The 18459-nt window shown below is 49.1% G+C and overlaps 2 protein-coding genes across 2 annotated transcripts in view; both read left to right on the top strand.

The window, feature by feature from the left end:
* LOC104848290 (SEC14-like protein 4) overlaps positions 1-7007 on the top strand; it is a 20290-nt gene extending 13283 nt beyond the window's left edge. The window contains exons 7-12 of the mRNA XM_010604157.2: positions 871-931; positions 1982-2065; positions 2353-2459; positions 2533-2672; positions 2761-2930; positions 4712-7007. Of these exons, the coding sequence (XP_010602459.1) occupies positions 871-931; positions 1982-2065; positions 2353-2459; positions 2533-2672; positions 2761-2930; positions 4712-4851 (702 nt within the window). The 3' untranslated portion in view covers positions 4852-7007. The remainder of the gene's footprint in view (positions 1-870; positions 932-1981; positions 2066-2352; positions 2460-2532; positions 2673-2760; positions 2931-4711) is intronic.
* Positions 5275-10680, top strand: LOC104848289. Its single transcript, XM_010604156.1, has 6 exons — positions 5275-5285; positions 5701-5833; positions 7677-7713; positions 9039-9417; positions 9533-9623; positions 10365-10680. Exons 1-6 carry the CDS (start codon positions 5275-5277, stop codon positions 10602-10604), a joined length of 891 nt encoding a protein of 296 aa, XP_010602458.1. The 3' UTR covers positions 10605-10680.
* The last annotated feature ends 7779 nt before the right edge of the window (positions 10681-18459 follow it).

Raw genomic sequence — 18459 nt, 5'->3', positions numbered from 1 at the left:
AAGAGGAACTCAGAGGAGAGCACACATGCTCTGCTGGTGGGGAGGTGGGCTGGGCCGGGCTGGGCCTCTTGTCTCAGCAGCATCAGAAGCCACAGAAGCCAGGCCTAGTGTGGCACACACCTGTATTCCCAGCATTTTGGGACGCTGAAGCAGAAAGATCACAAGTTCAAGCCCACCCTGGGTAACTTAGTGATTTAGGGAGACCCTGTCAGATAATTTTTTTAAAATTTTTTTAAAAAATTTTTATTGAGTTTATTGGTACAATCTAGGTATACAAATACAGTTACATTCATCATTGGGAGTCTGTACCTTTACATAATAGGTCTTGATTCTCATTTTTCCCCTTGTCCCTACCCTCCCTTCACCCCCTCCTCCCCTCCCCATTTACAAACACTTTATTTCCATTTTTTCAGTTTCTCATATTTTTTTCTCTCCCTTATTACCTTTCCCCCACCCTTCTCACTTTCCCTACACCTTTAGCCCTTTACTTCCTATTTCACATTATTAATTATCTCGTTAGGATCCTGTGTACTATTGTAGTTTTTCACACCAGAGAAACTATTCCGTATTTCAGTTAAAGAAATCTCTGTACGCACATTAAAAATAGGGAATCCTAAAATAAAACTAAAAAGGAAAGTAAAAGAGAAAAGGCAATGATGGAAGATTAAAATAATCCTTAATTCTGAAGACCTGTCTGAGAATTTTAAAAAACAAAATTTAAAGATCTGGGTTTATAGCTGAGTGCAAGGTCTCTGGTTCAACCCTTAGTACCCCCCAAAATAAAAGAAAAACAAAACAAAAAGCCTCCAAAATCCAGGGATGAGTAAGTTCTGGAGAATGACCACAATCAGCCTCATCTTGACTTCACAGTTTTTTGCCATCCTGGAGGCAAATTACCCTGAGACGGTGAAGCATTTAATTGTTGTTCGAGGTGAGCCCATGATCTGCACGCCCTTCTGGGGAGGAGTTGGGGTGGGAGGCAGTGGGTTAGCCTTTGAGCCCTGGGCTTCTCACACCATCCTTTGGAAGAACTGGGTTTTTGTTTGCTTGGATTTTGTTTGTGTTTTTAGCTCCAGTCCTTGGCAGACTAATACTTTGTGATGTACTGGCATGTTTGTTCCTAAATTTCTAAATGTTCACTTATGTCAACATGGACTAGTGACAGGCAGTCCAAGGGCCACATGTTAACCAGCGTCCTTTAGGAGAAACGAACGGTCTCCGTCTTGGGTGGCCATGTAGTATGGGGTTGCCCCGGGGGGCCCAGAGTTACGCGATCTGGCTTCAAGTCGAGCTAGCTCTGTGATTCTCAGGGAGCCTGTTTTACCTCACCGAGCCTCAGTTTCCCATTCTGTGAAATGGGGCCATGAGGCCAAATGAGATGGTCTGTGAAGGTGCGGCACAGAGCTGGACCCACAGAAAGCACCCAGCAAACAGAGTCTAAGCTTCGCAGTGGGACCTTCACATCTACTTGGCCCCAAGGAGGCTCCAGAGCCACCTGGGAAAACCTTGAATGTTTCCCTTTAGGAACTGACACTGCCAACACTACCCCTAGCTTGTGTCCAACGCCTTCAGACTTCACGAAGGGACACAGCCATTTACTAAGAGCCGGGCACTGTGCCAATTGTTACACATACGTCATTTCATCTCTATTTTATATTTTATTTTATTTGTTGAGACAGGGGCTCACTATATATATAGTTCAGGCTGGGCTCACACTCACTGCATGGCACAGGCTGGCCTCGAACTCCCAGCAACCCTCCTGCCTCAGCCTCCTGAGTACCACCACGCCTGGCTTCCATTTTATATTTTTGCATTAATAGCGCTAAGACTCAGAGAGGGTGAGTCGCTAGCTGAAGATCACACCGCAAAGAATGGCAGAATACAGATCTCACTCCTAACTCGTGCATGCCCTTGGCCATAGCTCTATACACCCGAGTTCTCTCTCTTGTCTACCTGCCCAAGGGAATTTCCTGTGTTTCAGCCCCTAAGCTTTTCCCAGTAGCCTTCAACTTGGTCAAGTCGTTCATGGGTGAGGAGACCCACAAGAAGATAGTGATTCTGGGAGGTGAGTCGAGGCCCATCTCGTTGTCTACCTTGATCAATGTTAAAGGGCCCCTTTCTGCCGGGTTAGTGCTCTTAACCAAGTCACTGGCCCCCAGGCCTAACCATGGCAGCTTCCGTTCATGTGGGTGAGGCTTCCAGTCCTAGGTCCGGGCCTGTAAGCTACCCGAAGCCCTTGGGTACTCTGAGGAGTAGATGTCTGGGGTGGCAAAGCCGAGACATATCGGGCGTCCTCCAAGGCCCTCGGTCCATCTCCCTGACCCCCTGGGAGGCCCCTCTGCTCGCACACAGACAACTGGAAGCAGGAGCTGACAAAGTTCATCAGCCCTGACCAGCTGCCCGTGGAGTTTGGGGGCACCATGACTGACCCCGATGGCAACCCCAAGTGCCTGACCAAGGTACAGGAGCCCGGAGGACAGGGAGGGAGGGGACCTCCCCGGCCGGTGTCTGCTCAGCCCGCGTCATCCACAGATCAACTACGGGGGCGAGGTGCCCAGGAGCTACTTCCTGCGAGAGCAGCTGAGAGTGCAGTACGAGCACCAGGTGTCCGTGGGCCGCGGCTCCTCCCAGCAGGTGGAGAATGAGATCCTGTTCCCGGGCTGTGTGCTCAGGTAGGGGCAGAGGCCGCTCCACACCTGGCCCGGCTGGAAAGAGCTCCAGAGCCCGGGCGGGAGGTCACTGGGGCTCTGTCTGCTGCAGGTGGCAGTTTGCATCGGATGGTGGGGACGTCGGTTTTGGGATTTTCCTGAAGACCAAGATGGGGGAGCGGCAGAGAGCCCGGGAGATGACCGAGGTGCTGCCCAGCCAGCGCTACAATGCCCACCTGGTGCCGGAGGACGGGAGCCTCACCTGCCTCCAGGCCGGCGTCTGTAAGAGCTGCGTGGTTTGCTGAGGTTGTTTCCCTCTCAGGACAGAGCAGAGCCGGCTGTCTCTCGCCTGTCAGCCTCTGTGTGTGTCCTCTATTTCCTGCTCTCAGGAGCGTGAAGCCGGTGGTATGAGCTCTTAATTGCCATGGGCCCCAAGGGGGGGGGTCGTGGCTTCAGGGTCTTGGATCTGAAGAGTGGCCCCTGTGGGTGGGCACAAGGGCTTCGCGGGGGGACAGCCAGGGGTTCAGAGCCCAGGACTGTGAGCTCAGCTCCCGGGCAGCCCCCACGCCAAGCTCATCAGGGTTAAAGACAACGCAGGCTTAGCGTCAGAGCTGCCAGTTGCATGGACCACCCCACGCTAGGAACCCTGAAGAGGTGGCAGCTCGGTCAGTCTTAGAAGGAGCATTGCCCAGCGTGGAAGTCAGTTTCCACTGTTATAACAAAATGCCAGAGATATCCAGCTGGTAAAAAGGTTTATTTTGGCCCATAGTTTTGGAGGTTCCAGTCCACAAGCAAATGGCCCCATTGGTTTTGGGCCCGTGGTGAGGCAGTACACCGTGTGTGAGAGAGCAAAACACTTACATTATAAGCCAGGGAACCCAACAGAAAGAACCAGGGAGCCACACCTCCAATGCCCTGAGGACGTCCCGCATGGCTCCGCCTCTTAAAGACGCCACCCTCTCCCGGAAGCACCACCTTGAGTCCCAACTCTTTAACATAAAGGCCTTTGGGCAGCATTCAAGCTTCGGACTCTCCCACCCAGGAACACTGCTACTGCCCCACCTGTACGGGGAGCAGAGCGAAAAGATGGGGAACCCAAGGTTGGTTTCCTACACTGAAGGTGACACAACTACCTAGTCCAGCTTGTGGGAAGGGAGAGGTAGGAGAGTGGAGACAGAAGTCCGGATAGCTCATCCTGTCCCAGAGCTCGCATTGGAACTTGGCACTCTAGGAAACACCTTCCATCCATGAGCTGGGAAAGTAGCTTACACAGCTCAGGGCTTTCCTGTGGGTTGGGACAGTGTGATAAGGGAATCCCAGTGCCTCTCTGTCTTGCTCTGTGGTTCCTGGAAAGTCATATCATTTGTGTAAGCCTCAGCTCCCTTGTCAGTGCAGTGGGCGTATTAGTCAGCTCTCTGTCACTATAACAAAATACCCGAGGAAATTAACTTATAGAGAGAAACTGTTTATTTTGGCTGATGGTATACAGTTTCCATTCTAAGATCCAACGGCCCCCTTACACTGTGCCTAGGGCAAGAGCAGCACGTCGTGGTAAGAGGACATGATGGAGCAAAAACCACTTACACCACAAGCCAGGAAGCAAAGAGAAAAAGAAAGGAAAAGACTGGGGTCCCCAAATCCCCTGCAAGGGCACATCTCTGGTGACATAAGGACCCCACAAAAGACGGCCTCCTAAAGAGTCCACCTCCTCCCAGGAGTGCCACCCCGGACCTCAGGCCTTTCACACAAGGGTCTTCGGGGGATGCTCATCCAAACTGTAGCAGTGGGGATGTTGCCTTCTGCCTGGGCAGCTTTAAGGACTCAGGGAGTCGTGGTAGGTTAATGTAAAGTCCACTGCACAGAGGGGCTACCTGGGATGCTACTGGGTCCCGTGATCCTGGATCCAGCACCGGCATCCAGGAAGTGGCGAGGCAGGAGCGGGCTGAGGCTGGGCTGGGCTGACCCTCAGACCCACCCCTGTAGCCTTGGTCAGCCCATCCCCAAGGGCTGACGACTTCAGGTCTGGGCTCGCACTGCTGCTAATCATCTCCCTGTCCTCACAGATGTCCTGCGCTTTGACAACACCTACAGCCTGATACATGCCAAGAAGGTCAGCTACACTGTGGAGGTGCTGCTCCCTGACAAGGCCTCTGAGGAGAAGTTGCAGGGTCTCAGGGCAGCGAGACCCTCCCCAGCACAGTGAGGACCCTGTTCACGCTAGACCGGCTCCCTCTGCAGCCCCGTCTGCCCCCGCCCTCGGATAGTGCTAAAGGGGATCACAGAGAGCCTCTTAACCCACATCATCACCTCTGCCACTGTGTGCCCCCTTGGCACAGTTGGCCAAGCGGGAATCGGGACAACCAGTGCTGACATCACCCTGGAGAGTCAAAGGAGCACCTCCTCCCCTGTCCCTAGGGAAGGCAAACCACAGCAACTCTGAGAAGGACCCTGTGTTTACAGAGAAAGGTTTCTGCCTGCGGAAGCTATCCCGGAATTCACCTGTGTCTGGTATCCCATCTCGGGGGAGGGGGGACCCGCCTTCGGGCCGAGGAGCAGAGGAGCCTATTCCCTGCACACCGAGGGTTGGAGAGGATGGGTAGAGTCATTTGGACACAGCCGGTGGGACATGGGGCAAGGGTGAGGCTCCCGGTTCCAGCTGAGCATCCGGGACTCTCCAAGCTGGTTCTGCTACCTTTGAAGGGAAAAATCAGAAACGGGCAGCAGGGCCAGGCAGGGCCACCGTCACAGGTCACAGCTCGCCCTGCCTTGCAGAGCAGAGTTGCCAAGGCCGCGTCTGCGGCGGCCCCCTCCCTCCACACTGCTGGGATCCTGCTGCTACTCAGCTGGGCTTCTTTCCGGCTTGAGTGGTGCTGGAACCAATCGAGAGCTGGAGGGAAAAGGCAGTTGCTAGCACGCAGCGTGTGAGCTACCACTTCTGGTGCTTACCCTGGACTCGGCCCATTCCCAGAGAACGACCCTGAGCTGTTCCTCCATCTCTGCCACACAGCCCCAGAGCTGGCCAGCAGTGGCTTCTGCATATGGTTTCTCACAGGCTGACCCTCCTGGTGTCCACAGCCCACACTCAGGATGACCATAGCTTGCTCTTCGGGGACTCTTCCGGGACAACGCCCAGCGCAGCAGACCGCGCCCCAGAACGGGCTGAGGAAGTCACCCAGTCTGAGCTGGTGGGCTGAGCCCATCCCCCGGGCGGGGTCCCAGGCTGTACCACCCTGCCCTAACCCACTCTGCCTTCTGGCTGGACCAGGACAGAGGCCAACACTATCTCAAAAGGCTTATGTTCTACCGGGCTGGCTCGGCCCCCAGCTCGGGGTCATCGGTCCTGCCCTCCTTGTCTGTCCTGCCGTATTGTGCCAAAGGGCAAGGGTCCCGTTCTCCCGGGTGAGTCCCTGGGAGTGAACGGTCCGATGTCCCTGTAAAAGAGGTCCTAGCTGCCCAAGACCGCTCCCAGAGGCCAGAGGCTGCAGTACATGCCACCTGTCCAGGGGCCTTTTCTGCTCCCCGATTCTGATATTTCATTTTTTCCCCCCACTTAATAGGTTAATAATTTCTTCATCATCCAAGATGCATTTTAAGGGAGAAATGATGAGGCTTAGGAAGGTGGGGGTGGCAGCTGAGCCAGCTGCATTGTTCCCAGTTTAGCTTCTGAGCAGGATGGAAAACAAACTCAGCACCAAAAGCCATCCCCGAGGGATTCTGGTCCGAGGGTTTAAGCAAATTGGCAAGAGGAAAAAAAAACAAAACAAAACAAAAACTGGTTGTACTGGCTCGAAGGAGACTGCTTGGGGCTGTCAGGCAAGAATCACAAGACACCCTCAAGGTGAAGGGCTGCCCTGTGTTAGAGATGGGACGCATTTTGACCGGTCCGTTGTACACCTCTCTGGGCAGCCTCTGCAGAGGCACTCGGGCCTCCCAGGGCCATTTTCCCACGCGCTTTGCCAGGGTATAGGGAGTGTGGTCTACAGGGGTTGGGGAGACCCCGCGCTTGCTTTCATTTAGCCCACCTGTTGCCATGACAGGCACTTGAAACACCTCAGTTCAGTCTTCCTTCCACCCCCTGCCTAAAAACCAGGTTTGTGGACTTGAGCCCTGACCTTTGCTCCTCTAACACCTGCCGCCAATTTTGTGTCAGTATGAATGTAAGCAGTTCCCTGGCAGGGCACAGTGTCCTGAGGCTCTGATCACAGAGAACAGACACAGATATCGTTTGTCTGAGGCTGGCAAGTTACAAGGTGCTGGGTAGCGAGCACAGTGACCACCTTCAGGGTGACAGTAGGTATTGAGGCCCCAACTGAAAGTCTCAGACCTCCTGCAAGGCTATGCAACACAAGGCAAAAGAAAGACATGGAAACAAGACTAAAACAGAAGGCAGGGACAGGTGGGCCACACGAGGCATGTGGTGGTGATGCTCACCATGTGACAGAGCCCCAAGCAACCGGGACCATCCATAAATATTTTTGTTTGTTTGTTTGTTTGAGACAGAGTCTCACTATGTAGTAGACTGACCTTGACAGAGCCCCAAGCAACCGGGACCATCCATAAATATTTTTGTTTGTTTGTTTGTTTGAGACAGAGTCTCACTATGTAGTTGAGACTGACCTGGAACTCACTATGCAGCCCAGGCTGGTCTCGAACTCATAGCAATCCTCCTGCCTCAGCCTCCCGAGTGCTGGGACTACAGGTGTGCACCACCACGCCCGGCTCATCCGTGTATACTGATGACACAGGCATGGGTAAGAACAGGGTAGATGATATCAGCTGACACAGGCAAGGCTTGTAGAGGGGAGGGGTCAGGCATCCTTGCAGGGGCCCACCTGAGCAGCTCAGCTGTGGTTTGCTAGTACATTACTAAAATAAGTAAGGGAGGGGTAGCTCTATGACAGGAATGTGGTCTGGAGCCAGAGGTCCTCACCCACAGTTCTTCTCACCAGAGGCCCTGAAGCTTCTCAGGTCGGGACTTAGACCTCGGCCACTGGTGTGAAAGCTGCATCAGCCTGCACCATCCGACAGGCTCCTGAGTCACGTAGGCCTCAGCTCGACTCCGGATGTAATGCGGCCAGTGCTGAGGAGAGAATGCCTGCTCCGTATTACAGCCAGCTCTAACCCTGGCCGGAGGGCCTGCCCACAGTAGTATCTCCTCCCTGGCCAGGGAGGAGGCAGGGACACCAGGAAGCTCAGCAGATGTGTCCTCAGGAATCCCATTATCAATTCTTTTCTTTGGTACTGGGGGCTAAACCTAGGACCTTTGCACCGAGCTGCACCCCCAGCCCTTTTTCTATCTTTAATTCCCAGACAGGGTCTCATTTAGTCACTAAGTTTCCCATGCTAGGCTTGAATATATGATCTTCCCTCAGCCTCCCACATTGCTGAGATCACAAGCCGGTGCCACGATGCCCACCCACTCTTAATTTTTAACACTGGATTTTTTATAATTGACAAGGAAGCAAAGGAGGAGGAGAAGCTGCTCAGGTGGGGAGTACTGCCTTGCCCAGAGTTCATTCCTTCATTTACCCGTTCATTCTTCAACATTTGATAAGTGTCTGCCTAGCACCAGGCACCAGAGACCCCGGGGACACCAAGGACACTGGGACGACCCAATTTTGCTAACGGGAGACCGGCCTATGTCAAGGGAGGCAGAACTGACTCTGAAGATCAGTTATCAGATCCACCTGCCTAGCCCGGTGTGGTGGCGCACGCCTGTAATCCTAGCAATGACGAGGCTGAGGCAGGAGGATCGCTGCAAGATCAAGGCCAGTCTAAACTACAGAGAGGGTTCAAACTCAGCCTGAACTGCATAGTGAGACCCTGTCTCAAAAACAACACCACCACCAACAACAACAAAACATACCTGCTGTCACCACGGATACTGGTGGGGCAGTAGCTAAATGCTGGGGGAGCATCCAGCAAAGAAACCAGGCAAGGGTGTCAGATGAGCGTTGCCTTCGAAAGTGACCCCTGAAGGGAGAGCTAAAAGGTGAGTGGAGGTGGCCGGGTGCGGTGAGCCTTACAGACGAAGGAGTGGGGTGTGGGTGGCCAGAGACCGTTTAGGGCTGAAGGGACTGAAACAGAAGGGCTCTCCTGGCCCCGGGTGACACCGGTAACAACCTCCCCAGTGTTTGCTATTCGTCATGAATGACTGTGCACACATTAAATGGTTGTCGATAAATACACGTTGCGATGAAGGTTACAAAATAGCTTTGTTTTTTGGTCAGGAAGAAAAAGAATGACAACATTTTGGCAGGAGGCCACAGCTCTAAATTCTTGCTTAATGTGAGGCGCTAGAAATGCCAAGGCCTCACCTACCCGTGGATTAGAGATGGGACCTGCCCTCTCCAGGCTGTTTTCTCCCAGAACTCCCTCCCGATCTCTGAGGGGAAGCAGGTGGAGCCTATACAGGGGTATTTTCATGGCAGCTGGAAAGGCTCCCTTGTTCCCCAAGTCTCTACCCTAACCCCGTGCACCTTCCAAGGATCCAAACCAGAAAGACACCACTGTGGAAGTCACTGGTGTCCAAAGCAGGCCTTCTGGAAAGCTCCACGGCACAGTGCTCTACAATTTTCACAGCCTCTTTCTTTTCATGTAACCCTGGAGTAGACAGGGATTGTAGCCCCATCTTACAGCCCGGGAAACTGAGCCTCAGCAAGGAACAAGGCCTCAGCCAAAGCCTTGGTGTCCAATGGCAGGACTGGAGCAGGCGCCCGGGCCATCCGCCGGCAGGGTCCCCTGATTTCTCTCTCTGGAGAAGGCCAAGGTAGGCATGCAGGTCCCTGACAGGAAAGGCTAGTTGGGGACACACAGCAGGACAGAGGGAGGTCTGACGGTCCTGGGCTGGAGGGAAGGCGCCCTCGATGTTTGTGCTTCTCCAGGGCACGTGACAGTGCTGGCTTCACCCCTCTCACCTTCTGTGCACCAGGCCCAAGCGGAGGCAGGGAGCATTATCCCCTGCTTACAAACGAGGTGAGGCTGAGGACAGGACCCTTCCCTTTACTCAGCAGAAAAGGGAGGTAAAATGTGGACTTTAGTCCATCGTCCAGTGGGAGTGGGGAGGGGCTAGATTTAGTAGATTCAGAGAAAGTCACTTGGCCCGCTTGGAACCTGAAAGATGCTTACTTAGATGGTGGGTGCCCCCTGACTTTAGCCACCAGGGGGCAGTGTTGGGCCAGCCACATCTCCGCCTCCGAGGAAGATGAGTAGGGTTCCTCTGCAGGAATCCTACTCAGGGAAAGTCCCCTTTACAGGTAGGCTGAAGTGGAGAGACCAAAACAGGTGCTGGCTGTTGGAGGTCACCTGAAGTGGTGCGAAGAGGTGGTTCTACCTCAGTTCAGACCTGGCTCTACGACTCTGTCTTCAGCCCCATGACCACTGTCCTGTCAGGGCCTCCACCACCTCTGCCTTGGGTTATTAGGAGTCCAGGAGTCTCCTACCCTCTCCCAACCAGACTCCACAGAGCAGCCGCAAAATTCTTTCTGACATGAAAGTCAGGCCATATCTTCCCTGAGCAAGACTTTCATTTGTTCTCCATTTCCTCCTCAGTCTCTTTGGCGTCTCCCAAGGCCCTCTGGGACCTGACCACTACTCCCCTGTGTTCCAGCTTCACTGGACAACCTGAGTGTATGGAGGCAGTGAGCTTCTCACGCCTCCCTGCCTTTGCTTGGGCCTGGGTTCAGCCTAGAGCTCCCTCCCAACCCTGTTCTGCAGACACTCAAGGCCACCGGAGCCCACCTCTGCGAGGCCTTCCTTGGGCCCCACCCCATGTGGATCCATCAGAGTCAAGGTCCTTTCTCCGTATTTGTGGAGCAACTGGACCAGCGCTCATCGTGGGACAGAACCACCCCCTGCCTCGTAGCTGTCTCCTCTTCACTCCAGCAGCTAGCTCAGGCCGAGCTTTGCAGGTGCTCCATAAAGTCTGGTGGAAAGAAAAATAGTAGATCCTATTAACTGAACGTCTACGTAGATCTGCTGCCCTGTCTGCTAGTGATCCCCATTGTACAATAAAGGAAACTGAGTCTCAGGAGCTCACAATGTCTGATTCCACTGCCATGAGCCCGCTTCCCTCCCCATAGCTAAATACTCAAACATACTTATAAACAGAAAAGATTTATTTTGGATCACAGTTCTGGAAGTTCCGGTCCAAAATCCAGTGTTTGCGGACGCTGCTGAGGGCAGCACACCATGACAGGAGCACACGTGTAGCAAAACTACTTGTGTCACAAACTAAAAAGCAGAGGCCGGGCGTGGTGGCACACGCCTGTAATCCCAACACTGGGGAGGCTGAGGCAGGAGGATTGCTGTGAGGTCGAGACCAGCCTGGGCTAATAGTGAGTTCCAGGTCAGTCTCGACTACATAGTGAGACCCTGTCTCAAAAAACCCAAAAAACCAAAAACCAAAACAAGCTGAAAAGCAGAAGAGAAGCTTGGGATCTCATAATCCCCTTCAACTTTAGAGACAGCTCGTGAGAGACAGGAGGGGACCCGACAAGGGGTTGCCAATGGGCCCACTTTTCAAAGGAAGTTTTTAGAGCAAAAAGTCACAAGTTGGGTATAAAATCATGAGGTGTGGGTCAAAACTGTGATCGACCAATAAGATTATAAGTATAGCTCCTTAGATAGCATTGATTTAATAGGGAAGCCGGTCATTTAGTTAAGTGAACATGGACAGAACAAAGTCTTTTTTAGGAAGGGATGGATCAGGAGGTCCTAGTTGACTGATGTCTATCTAGACCTTATGGGACCGAGTGATACCAATTATCCACTGGGGAGGTATTTAGGGTTGGTCGTTCGATTATAGACAACTGAGTTGGATAAAAATATAGGCAGTCAGACAGGGCTAGGTCTTCAAGAGAGTCAGGACGAAGGTGAAACACACCACATCTTGGCTGAAGACTCATCTATTGGAGACCAGACCTCAAGATAAAGACAAGATGACCAGACCTGCATAGTCCCTCAAAGGAGAAACACTGGGCCTAATAAAGTCTAGACAGACATCACCCACGGCAGTGAGTGACCAGAGACCTCTGGACCCACCCTTTCCCAGGAGAAGCCTGTTCTTTCCGCCCAAGTTTCCCAGTTATACCACTACTACCAAGCGACTGTACTTATAACCTCTTCGGGTGATCATAGCTGTAACCTGTGGCAGGAGGAACTGGCAAGTGACACACACATAGAGAGGAGCTGAACGGAAGTAAGATAAAAACTTTATCTTGTCAGAAAAGGGTCGATCGCGTTCAAAGAGGCAGTGCCAGTGATCGACCCCCTGTCGTCTTGCAGCTCCCTCTTTTACAGAGTTTTACAGTTATGATCTCACTCAGGTGGTTACGTTTCATTTCCTCAGTTTACATCATGGTCACGACACAGTTCACTTTAACCCAGACGTAACCGTTCTTGGCAGTTGGGGAGTCTCCCTCAAGATTCCTCCAGCTCTATTCTAGTGCACAGGAAGGGGCTGTTCAAGGCCGGGGATGAGGCCAGAGGGCCCATCGCACGGTCGATGCCTCCCAGTGTCTGTTAATTTTGAACTAAACGAAACAGATCGCTGTTAGAGCCAGAAGTCATTTTACGTTTTCCTAGCATTTTCTAGGTTTCTAGATTATTTACAAAAGTTCTCTGGGTCACAACCCACCCTGCACCCACACGGATTTTGCTCTATAAACTCCTCGGGTTCCTGGGCAACCCACTCAGGTACCCTCATGCCCCTCAGGAGCTAACCTGCCAAAAGATGTCTTCCCGGGCTAGGGATTTAGCTCAGTGGTGCCGCAGCCTGCCTTGAAAGTGCAAAGTCCCAAGTTCGATCCCTGGTACCAAAACAAAACAAAACAAAACGTTATTGCCATAAACAATATGTTGGAAGACCTGCATAGTCAGAAAACATGAATACATTTTGTACACCAGAATAGTAGTGATAAAAATTGTTACAATTATATGAAACCTTATGTCCTGTAATGTAACTTGGTACCAAAAGGAACTTTTTTAAAATAACACCTTGTTTTTCCACAGAAATGATCATATTTTGAAGATGACCAATATAAACATATCACAGTAACATATTTAGAACTCAACCCTGTGATGATAACCAACGTAAATGCTTTATAACAACGTACTTAGCAATGGTTAGTGGGGGTATATCTTCATTAGCTTGACATTTTTTTATTTAACCTATAAAACCAGGTTGTTGCAATGAACAATTTATTTGTAACCAATAAAACATATCTTTGAGATATTGAATGCAGACCACAATATGCACTGCAATCAGAATTAATCTTTCACGTCATTTTGCTCTGCTAGGAGAAAAGGAAGCCGTGCCTCTAACAACATTTATCAAAAACACAATTGGACAGAGACACCTGGACGGGCACAGACAAACATATGAGACAATTTATGAAACCAGAGTGCATTCGTATATTTGGCCAATTGAATTATAACGTCTTTTAATTACGACTCAAAACTTTTGCAGATCAATTAACAGAGATCTCTTGCAATTAGAATCAGAAGGAGTAAAAGTGCTTTAATAACAGTAGCATAATTTTGTGTTATAATTATTGTCAGAAGCCTGAAAGCAGAAGGTAGACAGGAGGTCAAGCCAACCCATAATTACAATGTAAGACTTTGCAATGGAAAAGAAATGTTTTAAAATACATCAGTTAAACATCTGGAAACCAAACACCACCAAACATCATTATTTTAGGTTGAAGACAAAAGGTATATTGTCAATTAGCCAGAATTTATAATTTGTTTTTTTTTTTGTTGGTGATGGTGGTGGGTTTGTTTGGTTTGGTTTGGTTTGGTTTGGTTTTTTGAGACAGGTGTCACTGTGTACTTGAGACTGATCTAAAACTCACTATGTAGCCCAGGCTGGTCGCAAACTCACAGTGATCCTCCTGTCTCAGCCTCCCAAGTGTTGGGATTACAGGAATGCACCACCATGCCCAGCCTGGTGGTGTTTTTTTTGTTGTTGTTGTTGTTGTTTTGGGGGGTTTTTCTTTAAGATTTCCTGCCTGGCAGGATATCACAGCTGATTTTACTATACAGCAAGCAGTCTGTAGCCAACACTGGGCTGTAAACCTATCATTTGGTTTTTAAGCTCCACTCTTAAGCATTGCATTTTCTTTGAATTGTTTTAAAACCTTATATTTTATTTTCCAGTGTTTATGTAGAAAACAATAGGGCCTGCCCGCATGATGGTGCATGCTTGTAATCCCAGCACTTGGAGGCTGAGGCAGGAGGATCGCTGTGAGTTCGAGACCAGCCTGGGCTACATAGTGAGTTCCAGGTCAGTCTCAACTACATAGTGAGACCCTGTCTCAAGAAAAAGAAAAAAAAAAAGTTATAGGGACAAAAAGTAGATTAGAGGTCACCAGGGTCTGTGACTGGGAAATGACTACCCGTGGCCTGGAGTTTCTTTGTTTTCATTTTTGTTTCTTTTTAATGCAATTAGATAGTGACAATGTTACAATGGATGATGGGGTCCCTATGATATAGGCCACCAAATAATACAAATAAGCAAAGTAATCCAAATGAGAAAAATATTATAACTCCCAATCTGCTATTTATCTGAAATGCAAGTTGTGTTCTCCAAAATCAAAGAATAAATTCTAGGATTAACAAAGTTTAAGAGTAGGAAAATTTTATCCAGAGAAAGATAGCTTCTGTATAAGAGACAGAAGGGGGACCAGAAAGTGGTTTTGCCTGCTCTCTCTGCTTCTCAAAGGTGTTTTATGAGGCAAAACCATGAGGTGAGGCAGGTATAAAGTGAGATATGACTATAAGATCCAATAGAAAATCACAAGGTGGGCATGAGGTGGGCCCACACCGTGATCAACCAATAAGATTACAAGTTAGGGCCGGGGATTTATCTCAGTGGTGCTGCCGCCTGCCTCTCAAGTGCAAGGACCCGAGTATGATCCCCGTATACCCTCCCCCGCACAAAAAAATTACAAGTATAGTTGCCCAGATAATATTGATTAAATGAAGATCAAATGGGGAAGTTAGTCATGTTGCAAGTTATATGAATTTCCTGGAAGAAATGGGCTAGCTAGGGATGGTTTTTATCCCTAATTAAAGCGATTGAGGTCTATTTAGAATATCACACACTGCTCTTCCTCCCTAAGGGAAGTATGTGGGTGTTAACCTTCGGTGAAGGTGCCTTGATTGTTTTTATGCTGAGGGCACAACCTTGTCCAACTGCCTTCTAACTTCTAACTAACTTAGCTCTATGCAATATTTCCCCCTCTGAAGTATTCCTAACTTCAATTAGGAAAGAAAGAGCACAGTTTGTATTTAATTTCTTCAAGCTGAGAAGAGTCCATATGAGGCAGTTAGGGCCCTCTCCAGAAAGTTAATTTAATAGGCCTCTGGTAGATGTCATACTGTAGTTTAACAGTTACGAACTTTTTTTTACAAGGTTGATCTGGTGGATCTTGGTAAAAGGAAACCAGTATATTTGTCGTTGGCTCCATCTGTAAGACCACTTGGAATTTTGCAGCCTCTAGGCCAGAATAAACACAATTTTCAAGAAATGAGAGCATGTATAATCTAAGCAGGAGCACTAGAATGGCAAGGCAGATTGGAGAAACAGCCACTTGTAGAACCTGAAAAAGTGATTGTAATCTGCTGGCTCTTTGACTCTTTTACTGATGGAGGTCATCTATAAGTCTGATATTTTGTCATAAGTCTGTCTAGTTTTAGCTGCAAGAAGACAGAGACAATTTGAAGGACAATGACAGCTAAGAAACTTTAAAACTTTTGTGGAGCTCCTATATTTTACTGTAATGTTTTTTTCAGGGACCGGGGATTGAACTCTGGACTTTGTACCTGTGAGGCAGGCACAGCACCACTAAGCTAAATCCCTGACCCCTTGCTGTAGTTTTTCAATGACAGAGGTCAGCTCCCAGTGTAGCTGGAAACTGCCAGATGGAGTCAGCAATTGGAGCCTGTTTTTATATCTAGCTTTATTACTGTATCTTAATATACATTAATGGCTTAATATCTTTAGTTATGTTTTTTTCTACTGGATGTTTACGACCAAGTTAAAGTGAGACCTGTGTCAAACTGACCTCTGGCTATCTGTCAGGTCAGTTAAGTCTCCTCGGGTATTACTTTGGAACCATGCATAGAGCCTCTCTGCTCCTCTGTCAGAGTCAGCCGTCAGGATGGGTCTTGGCCTTGCTTGACCAAGTTGCTTTTGGTGAAAGCATGGGAGACTTTTTCCTCTAGGTGACCCTCCTTTGGCACACTATACATTTATCAACTTTGTCCTCTGGCATCCAGCAATCTCCTTGCTCAGGAGCTTGAGTCACTTACCAAAGATGTGGGGTCCTGTAGAAAAGGTTCCCTCATATCCTGGGTCCTGGCTGACCTTGAAAGCCAGGGCCAAAGTATTGGCTGTCCTCTTAGTCCGCTATTTCCGGTCTCTAAACTTCAATTATTGAAGAGAAGATCAGTGACATTAGCATTTCAGTGGGAGAAAGTAGCTTAACTGTTATAATTTTACCTTGATATGAAGCACTTTGAAATATAAAGTATAGAGGACTGTTATTTTCATTAACCATGGTTGTTTCAGCAGTTGAATCCCTGCACAATGTTAACAGACAACAGTTGTAGGGAGCAGGGAAAGGGGACATTACTAGAACCGCTGTGGAAAGTCCTAGTCTCCTGTGAGCCACGACAGCACAAGACGGATTAGTTATTAGGCAGAGAAGATAGATGGGCTGGGGATTTAGCTCAGTGGTTCCTCTGCCTGCCTCGCAAGCGTGAAGTCCCAAGTTCAATCCCTGGTACCACCAAAAAAAAAAAGAAGGAAGAGGAAGGAGAAGAAGAGATTTTTAAAAATGAGACTTAGAGAAGAAACTGAGGAGAGTTGACAAATGTAAAAGATCACTCAGGGGGCAACTACGCTGATGAAGATTTTGTTCCTCCCAGGATGTCTTCAGCTGGTGTCATCTCGTCCGGAGCATCGCAGCATCGCCCAACCACTGAGGTCTCAGCTCTGACTGGAGGCCAGCATGGAGTTACGTCACGACATGCCACAGACGGCCTGTAGGCAGGAGAACTAGGCCTAGTCGTGATTTAATTGTGAAATGACTTTTCCCGCAGATTGTGTAGACTTGCTCCCAACAAAAGTTATATAGTTTTATACAGAAAACTTGAGATCAAGAGCCACACATAGTGTTGTAGCAATACAATCATGATACTATCTTCATAACACACTTAAATGTCCATCTTAGTATAGAATAGTCTTTTAGTCAAACATCTCTTATCTGATCACAAGACATTAAATGACACAAAGTAAACTCTCACCTAATTTGTTATCCTTTAATAGGATGCCATTTAAAAAGAACATACAGGACCAGGGATAATTCAGTGGTTCTGCCGCCTGCCTCACAAGGACCTGAGTTCAAACCATGGTACCAAAAAAAAAACCAAACAAACAAACTCTTAACCTCCATGTAATGACCTCCAAATGATATAGGGCACCGCATAACCCAAATAAGCAAAATAATCCAAACAAAGGAAATATTACAACTCCCAACCTGCTACATATCTGCAACACGAGTTTATGTTCTCTACAAAAAAATGAATTCTAGGAACTGTTATAGATGGCACCCTTGAATCTACTCATTCTAACAGACTTTTCTGTTGTGAGAATGAAAAAGTTTATTCCAGTGAACAGAGACTAAAATTTGGGGCTAAAATCAGGGAGATGACGGGGAAAAGCCAAGTTTATTACATCCATGTGCGGATGGGCTGACGCTGGGAGAGAGAAATAGCAGCAGCTCGCTGGGAGAGATTTCATCCTTGAGAGGATAGACCAACGTTAGGAGAGAGACACTAGCAGCTCCTGGGATAGGAGTTGGGCTTATGTAAGTATCAAAGGGACTAAGGAATCTGGGTGAAATGTTGCTTATTGAGTCAAAGACAGTGTGCACGGGTGTGGAGAGAATCACTGGACTTTTTGGCATCGGGGAGATTGTCTTCTGTTTACTGAGAAATAACCTGCCTTTTGCTAAAAGCAGACTGTTTGCTTGGCCTGTCTGCTTGTGAGAATCTCACTGAAGTCGGGCATGACAGGAACAACAGAGGTTAAGATGAGGAAAAATTTACTGAGAGAAAGATAGCTTCTGTCTGAGACAGACAGGAGGGGGTGGGTAACCTGCTCAGACCGCTTCTCAAAGGTCTTTTATGGGGCAAAGCCCTGAGGCCAGGCAGATACGGAGTGGGACGTGGCTGTAAGATCCAATAGAAAATCACAAGGTGGACATGAGGTGGGACACAAGCATGATCGACCAATAAGATTACAAGTATGGCAGCTAGTCTTGCTTAAATGGAGATCGAATGGGTAAGCTAGTCAGGTAGCAAGCGCACCGGGATTTCCCAGAGGGAAAGGGCTCCCTCTGGATGGTTCGGTTCCTAATTAAGGTGATTGAGGTCTACTTAGAATATCAGTCACTGCTACTCATCCCTAGGGGAAGTAATGTGGGTGTAACAGTTTCTCTTTTTAATGTTAACAACCTTCAGTGAAAGTGCCTCGGTTGTTTTTTGTGCTGAGGGCCCAGCTCCTTCCAACCGCCCTATAGTTTCTAACTAACTTGGCTGTCTGCAGTTCCTGCACAGGTGTCCAGGTTCTAGTGCACGATGAGAAAAATCGGACTTTTCACCCAATGGTCAGGCCAAAGCGGCTAAGTCTAAAGAAGTTTACACTCAGAGGAGGCCGGCTTGTGCCAGCAGAAAGAAATGGCAGGAGTCGGGCGTGGTGGGGTACACCTATAATCCCAGCACTCGGGAGGCTGAGGCAGGAGGA

The sequence above is a fragment of the Fukomys damarensis genome, unplaced genomic scaffold, assembly GCF_012274545.1.
Source record: "Fukomys damarensis isolate Sample0158 unplaced genomic scaffold, DMR_v1.0_HiC HiC_scaffold_12, whole genome shotgun sequence".
Lineage (NCBI taxonomy): Eukaryota > Metazoa > Chordata > Mammalia > Rodentia > Bathyergidae > Fukomys > Fukomys damarensis.
This window is presented reverse-complemented; position numbering and strand designations above follow the sequence as displayed.

What these genes read in the sequence shown, in the direction of transcription:
- LOC104848289 (XM_010604156.1), top strand. An exon ending in GCCTCAGCTCGACTCCGGAT is followed by an intron (nt 7,714 to 9,038) that starts GTAATGCGGCCA and finishes CCGATCTCTGAG; the next exon opens with GGGAAGCAGGTGGAGCCTAT. An exon ending in ATCCCCTGCTTACAAACGAG is followed by an intron (nt 9,624 to 10,364) that starts GTGAGGCTGAGG and finishes CCTGTTCTGCAG; the next exon opens with ACACTCAAGGCCACCGGAGC.